Source organism: Rhinatrema bivittatum, chromosome 4 (genome assembly GCF_901001135.1).
Source record: "Rhinatrema bivittatum chromosome 4, aRhiBiv1.1, whole genome shotgun sequence".
Classification (NCBI taxonomy): Eukaryota; Metazoa; Chordata; class Amphibia; order Gymnophiona; family Rhinatrematidae; genus Rhinatrema; species Rhinatrema bivittatum.
In genome coordinates, this window is record NC_042618.1 from 203,084,589 (window position 1) to 203,097,496 (window position 12,908).

General features: G+C 41.5%; 1 protein-coding gene across 14 annotated transcripts in view; it reads right to left on the reverse strand.

Annotated features, from left to right (window-relative positions):
- The window catches only part of DCAF1 (DDB1 and CUL4 associated factor 1), a 466,661-nt gene that overhangs the window by 171,664 nt on the left and 282,089 nt on the right, over window positions 1-12,908 (reverse strand). For all 14 annotated transcript variants that reach the window (XM_029599562.1, XM_029599550.1, XM_029599554.1 and 11 more), the window contains one exon: window positions 9,518-9,642. In XM_029599562.1, coding sequence (XP_029455422.1) covers window positions 9,518-9,642 — 125 coding nt within the window. The remainder of the gene's footprint in view (window positions 1-9,517; window positions 9,643-12,908) is intronic.

Below are 12,908 nucleotides of genomic sequence, written 5' to 3' on the forward strand. Positions count from 1 at the left end.
AGAGCTGCGCTCTACTGCGCATTTGCGGGCCGTCGGTCACAGGCCATTTATAAGGTAGATTGAAAAGTAAGGGTCCCAATACAGATCCCTGAGGCACTCCACTGTCCACTCCCTTCCACTGAGAAAATTGTCCATTTAATCCTACTCTCTATTCAGTTAGCCCTTCTCAAATTTGCTCCCTGGTTGTTTGAGAAAGTGGTGAGAGTGATGTCAAACACCATGGTGGTGGCTTACATAAACCTTCAAAGGTGTACCCAGAGCCTGCAAGTATCCTTAGAAATGTAACTGCTTCTTCCATAGGCAGAGAAGCATCTCTTAGCCTTATCAGCGTTTCATGTAGTGGGCACAGAAAATGTGCAGGCCAGTTATCTCAATTAGCACACGTTAGATCCAGGAGAACGGAGTCAACCAGAAGCAGCCATCAACCTCATAGTGGCAAGGTGGGGGTTACCATTTTTTGATTTGATGATGGCCAGCATAAATGCAAAGGTAAGTTATTTCAGTTGCAGGAGGGATTCGCAGACAGCCAACATAGGTGCCCTGGTTCAGAAGTGGCCACAGAGAGAAACCTTGGCCTACAACAGGCAGAGTAATTCAGCAGATTACAGGGCATCCAGAGCTAGTTCTGCTTGTGGCTGCAGAATGATTCCAGAGGCCAAGGTTTGCAATCTGTCTCATCTTATGTGAGACAGTCCTCGCCAGTACCTATCTCTGTCGAACTTGTTATATCAGGGACAGATGGTTCAAGAAGATCCAGTTTAATTAATTCTCTTATATTTTGGCCCTTGAAAAAGCACAATTGGTGGTGAAAGGATATTCACAGGCTGTGATAGCGACACTGTTGAGAGTGAGGAAGTTTTCAACTTTTCTAGCTTACATACATATAAGGAGAATTTTTGAATATTGGTGCTCTGAGTGACAATGTCTGCCTGGAAACACCTCAATACCAAGGATTTTGGAATTTTTACAGGACGGCCTCTCCAAAGGGGTGGTCCTTAATACCTAAAAGGTGCAGGTAGCAGTCCTCTAATGTTATAGGCGCTGAATTCAAAGTCAGCTCCTGTTTTTTCATCTGGATGTGGGCCTTTTCCCCCCCCCCAATATGGGATCAAGCACATCTGGCTGCCTATTTGGATTTTGGTTCCCCTATATGATCTTAATTTAGTTGGGGTTTTTTTTTGTTTTTTTTGAAGGGGGGGGGGGTCACAGTTCTTTCTTCTTAATACAATTTCTCTAAGTATACTCACCTTAAAGACTGTTTTCTTAATAGCTGTTTGTTCTGCGAGGCGTATATCAGAGTCGCAGGCTCACTCTCTTGCCAGAAACCTTTTCTTACCATTACTTCAGATAGGATGCAGCCTTGCACAGTTACCTTCCTTTCTTCCAAAGGTGGTGTTGAACTTCCACATGAATAGGTCTACTTCCTTGCCTTCCTTGGGGGGAAAAAGGGGACATGCAGCAGAATATGAGCTTCTTCGTCCCTCAGATGTGCAAAGGCCTCGTTAATGTTATCCTTGTCCTATATAGTAGCATACGGAAAGGGGCAGCAGCCTATAGAGCGACAGTTGCACAACAGATTAAGGAGGTGATACCTGCTGCAGTAGCTAATGTGCCTCTGTCGAAATGGATTTAGGTGCATTTCATGAGGGTGCAAGCTACTTCGTGGGCAGAGTGGCAGTTGGTATCTCCATCTGAAATTTACAGAGAAGAGACTTTCTGGTCCTTGCATACTTTTTCTAAGCATTGTTTTCTGATGTCCGAGTTAGGGAGGATGCCACTTTTGCCTTGGCAGTGTGCGGAGGGAGGAGAGGGGTGGGGGGGGGGGGGGGAGTAGATTTGGTAAATCCAAAGTGTAATGGACTGGCCTGACTGGATGAAGAGGAAGGTAAAATTACTACTTACTTGATAATTATCTTTCCTCTAGAACAGTCAGGCCAGTCCATGTTCACGCCCAATGCTGCTTTCTGTTTGTAAACTTTTTGTCAGATTCAGGGAAAGCTTAGGTCTTCCCTACCTGTCAGAACCTGAATTATTGGCGAGTATTGGGGAGGGGTTCTATGAATCTTTCCCCATATATTTTAAACTTCCAGAAGATCAAGAAAGCGAACATGGTGTAGTTGCTTCATCGCACTTACAGATAACCTAGTATATTATACCATTTTCTCCCCATGTTTTTCTAGATTATGTTGGAGGGGATGTAATATGGAACGTACGTACCTCCATATGTGGTGGCAATGCCCTCAGGTTGCTTCATTTTGGAGGAGATGGGGAAGAAGATTATGGAGATTCTCAGGGTTGTTGTGAATTTATCACCTTTGTTTTGCTTACTGGGAAGTTGGAGAGGTCCATTCCTGCCTACATCCAAGAGAGTCCTGGCTGATCATTTGCTTCATGCTAGACGCTACACTATAGCATTGCAGCAGAAGGCCATGCCGTCTCTTGAACTTTAAATATATACAGAGGGATATATACCTTGAAACTCGATCACACTAATTATCACCTCTTCTCAATGTTTTTTTAAATTTTTTGTTATCTATATTTGTCTTCTTTATCACCCGCGTGAGTGTATAAATATCCTCTTGTTTTACACTATTTTCAAATGGTGTTTAACCAAAAAAAAATTTTAAGGAAAGAGAAGGAAGGTTTCATACAGATTTTTATGTCACTACATCCGGTAGTGTTTTCAATATAATCATTAACCAACCTCCTCCTACCTGATGTTTTTGTGCCTATTTGTGTGGCGATTAAGATATAGACTATCGTGAAATGCTGCATGATTTCGACGAGTTGAAAGCAAATGAAAATCCCTTGAAGAAAGATCCACGGATCTGAAACAAGGCCTTGTTGGGAAGTTTTGAATCTCAGATAAGTCAGGAAAATTTTTTATTCAGTTTAAGTTGGTGTACTACATCATAAAAATCAATCGAGTATAGCGGCATTTTCATAGTGATTAACAGTTCGTGTTAAAAACAAATATTGCAATTTTAAAAAGTGTTGTGTTGACATGGACTGGTAACAATTAAGATTTTTAAAGATTTTTTACACATAAAAAAACAACCAAAAAAGTTTCTAACAAAAAGAAGAAAAGGGTATACACACGCTAGATTATAGGCACAAAAACACCAGGAAGGAGGAGGTTGGTTAATGATTATATTGAAAACACTACCGGACGTAGTGACATAAAAATCTGTATGAAACCTTCCTTCTCTTTCCTTAAAAAATGTTTTGTGTTAAACGCCATTTGAAAATAGTGTAAAACAAGAGGATATTTATACACTCACGTGGGTGATAAAGACGACAAATATAGATAACGAAAAATTCAAAAAAACATTGAGAAGAGGTGATAATATTAGTGTGATCAAGTCTCTTGATCTTTGGCATAAGCAGGAATTTGATTCCAATCATTGAGAAATTAACTTTTCTTTGAAACATCATTCAATGTTGTATGAGAAAATATGGGGTAAGTTTGGGAGGACTGGAACAATAGTTCTGCTTGAGGGGTTAATATTAAGGTTTGTTCAAGGACATTTGACTTTTACAATTTCTTTAACTCTGAAGGGAATGGGAAATGTCATTCACCTTTTGTGCAGTGGATGTTATGGTTTCGGGGCTATGATGAAGTTTGACATAAAGCTGTATAATGTAGGAACAAATATCTTTAATGATCACCTGCAAGCTGTTGTAGTGCTCTTCTTGTTAAACAGTTTAAAAAAAAAAAAGAAAGAAAGCTAATGCTATCCCCAGGAACACGTAATAAGAAACAGATCTACTATGTGGGATCTGCCAGGTACTTGTGATCTAGACTGGCCATTATCAGAGACAGGATGCTAGGCTCAGTGGATCTTGGTCTGATCCAGAATGGCATTTCTGGGGTGCTATTGTGGTACAGAACAGGGAACAATGTGATAATGAATTGAGAACTAAGTTGGCTGACCCTGTGAATTATAGAAAGCTAAATGGAGATCCTACATCTATGCTGCAAGAGTGCATAAAAAGCAAGGAAGAAGGTTTCTTGACACCTAAAGAGGTATGTTTCTTGACTGTTAAACACCTTAGGAGACCCACAATCTACATAAGGAGAAATTAATACTTACCTGATAATTTCATTTTCCTTAGAGTACTGTAGACAGATGGACTCAGGACCAGTGGGTTATGCACCTCTGCCAGCAGATGGAGAACGTAAACTGATGTCACAGTATATATACCCCTGCAGTGACATCAACCTACCAGTATTCTCTTCAAAATCAACTGTGGACAGACTAGCCAAAAACTTGATTAAAAACAGTCAAGCATTACTGTACTCAACCAAGAGGAAACACTGAACTCAAACAATGAATGTATGTACCCCAATCTAGGGACTGGATGAACACTTACCAGTAATCCCCTGGAACATGTAGCCCCACAGGAGGACCATTAACACAATCATTCAGCAGCCAAGGGCGGGAAGCTGAGTCCATCTGTCTACACTAAGGAAAACAAAATTATCAGGCAAGTAGTAATTTCTCCTTTCCTAGCATGTAGACAGTCTCAGGACCAGTGGGATGTACCCAAGCTACTCTCGAATAGGGTGAGAGGCTGCCCGCGGACTAGTCAACACCACATGCAAAGGCTGCATCCTCCTGGGCCTGCACATCTAAGCAATAATACTTGGAAAAAATGTGTAAGAAGGGCCACGTTGCAGCTCGGCAAATGTTGACGGGAGACAACAATCTAACCTTCGCCCATGACACTGCCTGAAGCCCTAGTGGAATGAGCTCTAACCTGAGTAGGCCAATAGCTTTTCAGCATCCACATATGCGGCCATGACTACCTCCTTTATCCAGCAAGCTATTGCAACTTTCAAAGCTGGTTCATCCTGCTTTCCTCCACCATGAAAGACAGACTATCCATCTTTCAAAAAGGTTTAGAAACTTCCAGATACTGCATTTATTTATTTATTTAAAGATTTTTATATACCGACACACACTGAGTATCACATCGGTTTACATTGGAACATAAACTTAGTTTATTAACGCTTTACAAAGAACTCTTCATAAAATACGAGAAACATGAACTAATTAATAATGCGAATAACAAGAGTAAGAACTTAACTTAGAGAATAACATGAGCTTAGCTTACAGTAATTTACAGAGAACTCTTTACAAGTGCGAATTATTAGAACTTTGCATGGGTGAGAGGTAGTAGGAGAGAAGTCTGATAGGGACCTGAGTTGAGGGGCACAGAGGAGGAAATGCCTGGGAAGGTTTCAGCCTGTTTAGATGTATGCCTGTTTAAATAGCCAGGTCTTTAGTTTCTGCTTAAATTTCTTTGGGCATAGTTCCTGGCGTTGGCTAATTGGCATGGAGTTCCATAGCAGCAGGCCTGGCTATGGACAGTGATCGAGCTTTTGTGGATGCAAGGTTGTAGAGTTTAGGAGAGGGTGTGTGTAGGGTTGCCAGGTATTGATTTCTGGTCGGTCTTGAGGAGGTGTGGAATATTAATGAATCTTTGAACCAATTCATGTTGGGGTTATGAAGGGCTTTGTGGATAATGGAGAGTTTTGTATTGGATACGGTGTCCAATGGGAAGCCAGTGTAAGTCTTTGAGGACGAGTGTTGTGTGTTCATTTTTACGTGTGTTAGTGAGGATGCAGGCGGTAGGGTTTTGAAGGATTTGGAGTGGGTGGATGGTGTTTTTGGGGAGACCTAGGAGCAGGGAGTTGCAATAGTCAATTTTCGAGAAAATGGTTGCCTGCAGTACTGTACGAAAATCGGTAAGATGAAGGAGGGGTTTTAGTTTTTTCAGGGTATGTAGTTTGAAAAAGCCTGTTGCATCCCTTGAATGTCTCTTGACATTCAAGGGGCGCAACAGGCAATACCCCTCTGTATCTTTCCTTATCCAAGGACGGCAAGGAAATGGACTGATTCATGTGAAAATCCAAGACCACTTTAGGCAAGAAAGAGGGAACAGTACACAGCTGCGTTGCTCCTGGAGTCACCCGAAGGAATGGCTCCTGGCAAGAAAAAGCCTGCAGCTCAGAAACCCAATACGCAGAACATATCGCTACCAAAAACACTGTTTTCAAGGTCAGTAACCGCAAGGAAAGGTTATGCAGCGGTCGAAACGTAGGGCCCGCCAAGAAATCCAACACCAGGTTAAGACTCCACAAGGGGACCGGTAAGCACAAGGGAGGATGAAGATGTTTAACTCCCTTCAAGAAATGGGCCACATCATGATGAGACAATAAGGATTAACCATTCACCTAGCTCCTGAAACAGGCAAGACCCACAACCTGTACCTTCAAGGAATTAAGGGTAAACCCTTTATTTAACCCATCTTGCAAAAATTCCAAAGTGAGTAGGATCTTAACTGAACGAGGAAGAACACCTCAATCCTCACACCAAGCCTCATACACTCACCAAACTCGCACATAGGCTGAGGAAGTGGAGAACTTTCGAGCTCGTAGCAAGGTGGTAATCACCGCAGAAGAATATCCACGCTTCAACAAGCGAGTCTTCTCAAGGGCCATATCGTAAGACAAAACAGAGCTAGATCATTGTGAAGGACAGGTCCCTGCTGCAGAAGATTCTTGTGCAGTGGAAGAGTAAGGGAGGTCTCTACCAGAAGTCTTCGAGATTTGCATACCATGGTCTTCTGGGCCAATCCGGTGCCACCAGGAGCACCATCCCCTTTGGCCTTCAATCCTGCAAACTATCCTGCCCAACATGGACCACAGAGGAAAGGCATACAGCAGCTTATCTTCCAGCCAGACCTGCATGAGAATATCGATACCCAAGGACCATGGATATTCTCCTGCGACTAAAGAATCGAGGAATCTTCACACTGCGAGAAGTCGCCAGCAGGTCTAGGAATGGAAGGCCCCAGCAATCCACTATCAGCTGAAAACACCTTGTCTGACAATATCCATTCTTCTGGGTCCAGACTGCCTACTGAGAAAGTCTGCACTTATGATGTCTTTTCCCATAGAGTGAGAGGCCGAGATCACTTGGAGATGCCCTTCCACCCATTCCATAAGTTGGCCTATTTCCTGCGACACTTGCTGGCTCTTGTTTCCTCCCGCCGATTGATGTAAGCCACTGTCATTGCATTGTCCCACATTACTTGGACCACTTGACCCTGCAGTCTGGTCGCTGACCTGCAAGCACGACAACCGGACCACTTGGGCTTCCAGGCGATTGATGCTCCAGACAGACTCTTCTGTGTTCCAGCTCCCTTGTGCTGTTAGTTCCTTACAATGAGCTCCCCAACCCTGGAGACTCACATCTGTCATGAGTATCAATCAGTCCGGCGATATCAGGGGAAAATCCCTCTCTCAGATGATCCTCCTGCAACCACCACCGACAGTGAGAGATTTCAATCAGCAAGTGGAGCAGAACTAAATAGTCCTGAGATCGTGGGTTCCAACGAGACAGTAGTGAGCATCGAAGAGCTTGCATATGCACTCTCACCCACAGCACCACTTCCAGGGTTGCCGCTATCAAACTGAATACCTGCAGACAGGATGACACTGTCGTGTGTATAGTGTCACCAGCATCTTCAACATCTGGGAAATCACAGCCAGTAGCTCATTATGAAAGAACCGCAACATAGTCCTATACGGTTCCAGGCCCAGAGGAATATCCCCATCTTCCAGAGAGTCAGGATCTACCTCATCAATGCCATCCGGATTCCTGTCAGGAATACCCGCAGCTAAAAGAGGTGTGCTTCGGTGCTTAAACATAGTTCTGGAAGAGGGAGGGGCCACCGCCTGAGGAACCAACTTGAAAGGATTGGGCGGGGCTGAGGACTGTGCTTGAGGAAAGGATTGCAATCCTTGAAAAAAATTCTACCCATGAAAAGACAGAAGGATCCATGCCAAAACCAGAAGGCACTTGTGCGGAGCCCACTGAGCTGCCATCCCCTCTGGAGGAACCAGTCAAGAGAGTTCCAAGGTCAGGCATTCTTCCAGACAAGTCCTTAATCAGGCCATTATTAGGCTGGGAAGAACCAGGCTTAGTAAAATCAAAGGAAGATAATTCTCCGATTCTCTAAGCAGCGCTGACACTTTAGAGGGCACTCCAGGCTGAGATGCCCAAATATGACAGGCATCACAGAGAGAAAGGCACTTAGGTTTCTTGGTCACGGCGCCATCTGTTCGTCAGTACGCTTAACAGGTGACTGAAGATGTGTGTTCAGCTGATTTGCACTGAAAAAAAATGTAAGCGTACAAAATTTATGCGTCCCAAGTCTATGCGCTGCAAAATGCACGGACAGCACGCCAAACCTGGGCACACAACCGAAACATTTCAGAATGTGCATACAGGTAGCATGCCCAAAAAAAAAAGAAATGGGCACACAATTCGGACGAATAGCTGGATACACTGCGTACACAGATGATCCTGTAGAGGGCAGCTGAACGCGCATGAAAACGCCACAGTAGCCTACCATGCGGCACACAAGATAAAGCCTGACAGCGGGGCCTAGCCCACCCGGTCTGCTCAACCCATTAGGCTGCCCAGTACCCTACATGAGCGGGAATGAACATTAGAACGGCGCACCAAGCACGGAGCCCTGAAGTCTTACACAGCCCCTCTACTCTGTCTCTGATATATAGATATATATTTCTATAGATATATTTAGATATCTTTTTTTTTTTTTTTTTTAAACTTACCTGAGCTCAATCCTTCCCAGCTGAGTACAGAGAAAGCAAATGTTGCTTACCTGTAACAGGTGTTCTCACAGGACAGCAGGATCTTAGTCCTCACATATGGGTGACATCATAGGATGGAGCCCTGTATGGAAAACTTTTCTGTCAAAGCTTTGACTGACACTGGCACACTGAGTGCACTGAGCATGCTCAGCCTGCAATTATCCCTGTGAGCCACAGGTGTCTCCCTCAGTCTCGCCTTATAGCTAAAAGCGCAAGCGAAACTAAAATAAAAGTAAACGTATACAGACCCAACTCCGCGGGGTGGCGGGTGGTTTTCGTGATGACTAACATTCTGCTGTCCTGTGAGAACAGCTGTTACAAGTAAGCAACATTTAGTGGGCCAGACTCAGGATTCACATGAGCTAGGCCCCAGTTGGGGGCAGTTTTTGTGATGGCTAGGCTAAACTGGGGAAAAGAATATAACAGATTGGGGGGAGTGTGGTGGAAATGGGAAAAATCCAGATAGTTGTGAATAAAAACTTATTGTGCTATAGCCTAACAGAAGCTGATTCTGACCAAGCTGGATGCCCAAATGAAACAAAGGGAAACTGTCAGGCCTAAAAAGAAATTGCAATTAAAAGTATTTTAATGTAAGAGACAGGTCGGCATAGCAAATGTCTCTCTAAAAATCAATTCTTGAATAGTAGGTAATTAGGTGCAATACACCCAATCATCACTGGACTGAGTTAATAGAGTAATATCATACAAGAGGAAAATACTGCACACATGACTATAACAAACTTCTACAACAATGACATGCAATTGGGCCACTATAATATACAGAAGTACCAGGTCTCAATATTTCCTGCCATATAAGGCTATACTTACCCACAGTCGACACAGTAGACCCAGCCTCATCAAGCACATCCACCGGTTCAGCAAGCTGCAGTTGGATTTTAGGGACCACTGTCAGAATAGCTAATACATCCAGAGCATACCGCACCGTGTCATTCCTGAGGAAAGAACATAAGAATAAAGATAAACACGGGTATTTATCAGCACACAAAATGTACCACACTATACAACAATATTTCAAAGATAAGACTGTAAACATTCTAAAAAACATCTCAAGTGATTCGAATCAAATTGTACTGCCAAGCAACCCTAAAGATCATATAATCTCCTTTGAAACAATTTCATCTGTTGAAATTGAAGGTATAATCAAAAATATGAATCCAGCTACTCACCCTATTGACCATATTCCAATGAAACTATTAAAAACAATCACCAATAAAGTTTCCAGACCTATTGCAGATATAATTAATCTATTACTGAATCAACTGTTCCAGATATATTGAAAGCAGTGATAGTTAAACCAATCATGAAAAAACCACAATCCAATTCCCATAATTTGCCAAATTTAAGACCCATTTCTAATTTACCAAGTATTGCTAAGATTTTGGAGAAGGCAGTTAATTAATTTATTTTATTTATTTAAGTTCTTTTAATATACCGATGCTCAAGACCAGGTCTTATCGTACCGGTTTACAATAAACTAGTTAACAAGCAACTAACAGAATACCTTGAACCACATAGTACCCTATTCCCAGCACAACATGGATTCAGCAAATACTTTAGTACTGAGACTCTGTTAGCATCTTTACAAGATATTATCCTTCGAGGAGTCGACAGCAGCCAAGCTTACTTTCTGATTATGCTAGATATATCATCAGCGTTTGGTACAGTTAATCATAAAATTCTCTTGGATAGATTAAATGAAATAGGTATAAAGGACTATGCTTTGAAATGGTTTGAATCTTACCTAAAGAAAAGATCTTTTAAAGTGAAAATTCAGGATAAAGAATCTCTGTCAATTGATCTTCAACATGGTGTACCACAAGGATTGTCTCTGTCTGCGACCCTTTTTAATATTTATATGCTTCCTCTATGTAGAATTTTATCTAGTTTGAACCTCACGCATTTTATTTACGCAGATGATGTTCAAATTTTAATTCCAATCGAAAAATCAATTGACCTAACACTTAAGCTTTGGGTCATATATCAATCAGCCATTGAGAAAGTATTAACCCAAATGACTCTCTCTCTGAATACAAAAAAGACTGAAATTTTATATATCTGTCCTAAACTGACCCAAGCAAATGAATTTGAAATTCAGGAAGCTGCTAAAAATTATTCCATTTCCCTGGAGGTCCGAGATTTAGGGATTTTTCTAGATTGTGAATTCACACTGAAAGTGTGAAAAAAATCATTAATTATGGGTATTTTAAATTAAATGTTCTAAAAAGATTAAAGCCACTTTTATTTCCAAAGGATTTCAGAAAAGTTTTGCAAGCTATTGTCTTGTCAAAATTGGATTACTGTAGCTTGATGTTTTTGGGCCTAGCAGCAAATGTTACTAGACCATTAAAATTGTTACAAAACTCAGCGGCTAGACTTTTGACAAACTAGAAGATCTGATCACATTACACCAATATTAAAAGACCTTCACTGGTTGCCTGTTAAATACAGGGCTCAACAAAGTTCTCTAATTCACAAAACTCTCTACAACGAAAAGATTGAATGGTTAACCTCAGCATTACATTTTCATATACCATCAAGAATTACAAGATCAGCAGGTAGTCTGAAGACGGACGCTCAATTATGCCGGCGTCCGTTTTCCAAACCCATGGCTGTCAGCGGGTTTGAGAACAGACACTGGCAAAATTGAGCGTTGGCTGTCAAACCCACTGACAGCCGCCGCTCCTGTAAAAAAGGAGGCGCTAGGGACGCACTAGTGTCCCTAGCGCCTCCTTTTACTGTGGGCCCTAATTTGCATAGGCCACCCTCCTGAATCACATGCCCAGGAGAGTGGCCTGTGCGCGCACCGGGAGAGTGGGCGCTCGCCTGCTCTCCCGCGCGTTTTTCTGTATCGGCCTGACAGAGGGGGTGTACTTTTTAGTTTATAAAAGAGCGATAATTGCTAGAGAAAATGAGATCTTTTCCCGGATGTGATAGAGCAGACTGATCCTTTGAAAATGTAAGCTTTGCTGTGTGTATATACATAAACACACAGATAGATATAGATATATAGTAAAAAAAAATAAAATAAAGAAAAGCAGAAAAACAAACTACTATAGTAACATGTAAAGAATACTCATGAATAAATTTATCCAAAATAGCAATCACAAATTTATCCAGAAACAAAAATAATTTATTCTTTATGTACATAATTAATAAAAATAATGCCATTATTTCTAAACTAATTAGTATCCTAAAGTGAAAAATATCCTACATGTCTATATTTCTCAAACGGACTTTAATAAATTTTCACAGAAGAATTGTTAAATGGTTCTAACTAATGCTAACCATTAGTATCCCAACAGAACTATAATGAAAATCCTTTTTTGTATCCCAGTAGAACTGAAGTGAAAGTCCTTTTTTTCTGCTTTTTTTAATTTTTTAAGAAGGTCCAACCATATCCCCAACAAGTAATTTAGAAATAATTAAAAAAAAAAAATGCAGTTACGTAATAAATAAATTCATCCAAAACAGAGAGAGAGAGAGATACATTTAGGTATTCTCTTTAGTAATTATCTGCAATTAACTTCTGTATTATCTGATTTTATTCATTCTCTGTTCCAGCCTCTTATTTAAACAAACCTATCAGAAAGACCCAGAACCGTGATGTACTGAGTCAGTGTGCATGTGAGCATTTATGCGGGGAATAAACTCCTGGGTTCAAGTCCCCAGGTATAATCCCAAAGTATAGTAGTCCTGCTGACATGCGGGCAGAAGCCCTTTAGGTAAAACTCAGAGATAGTAACTTTAAAAGAAGCTCATGGGTGCCCCTGTGTGTGCAAGCGCACATACACAGGAATAAAAAATCGCGCGTATGATTTAAAATACACCAAGCACGCGTATATGTGCTCCTAATTTTAAGCTGTTACGCAAAAAAATGTTCACATATCTTCGTTAGAATTTGTCAGGTTTAAGGCGTGCATATAAGCAGATTTTAAAACATACACGCGTGAAGGACAATACCAGTTTTTACCAATTAGTCCACTAATTTGACCAGTCCATATTGAGGTTATCCAGACCCCTTTGGTTCTTCAGCTTGCACACTGCTCAGTTTACCCAGTTATTTTAGACCTAAAAAGAGATTTCCGCAGACTTATACCTCATCAAGAGCAGAAATATACACGGTTGACGGTTTTACCACAACCACTGGATTTAAAATATGGATTTACGCACGTTGGCCCCATCCTGGAACGCCCCTGAC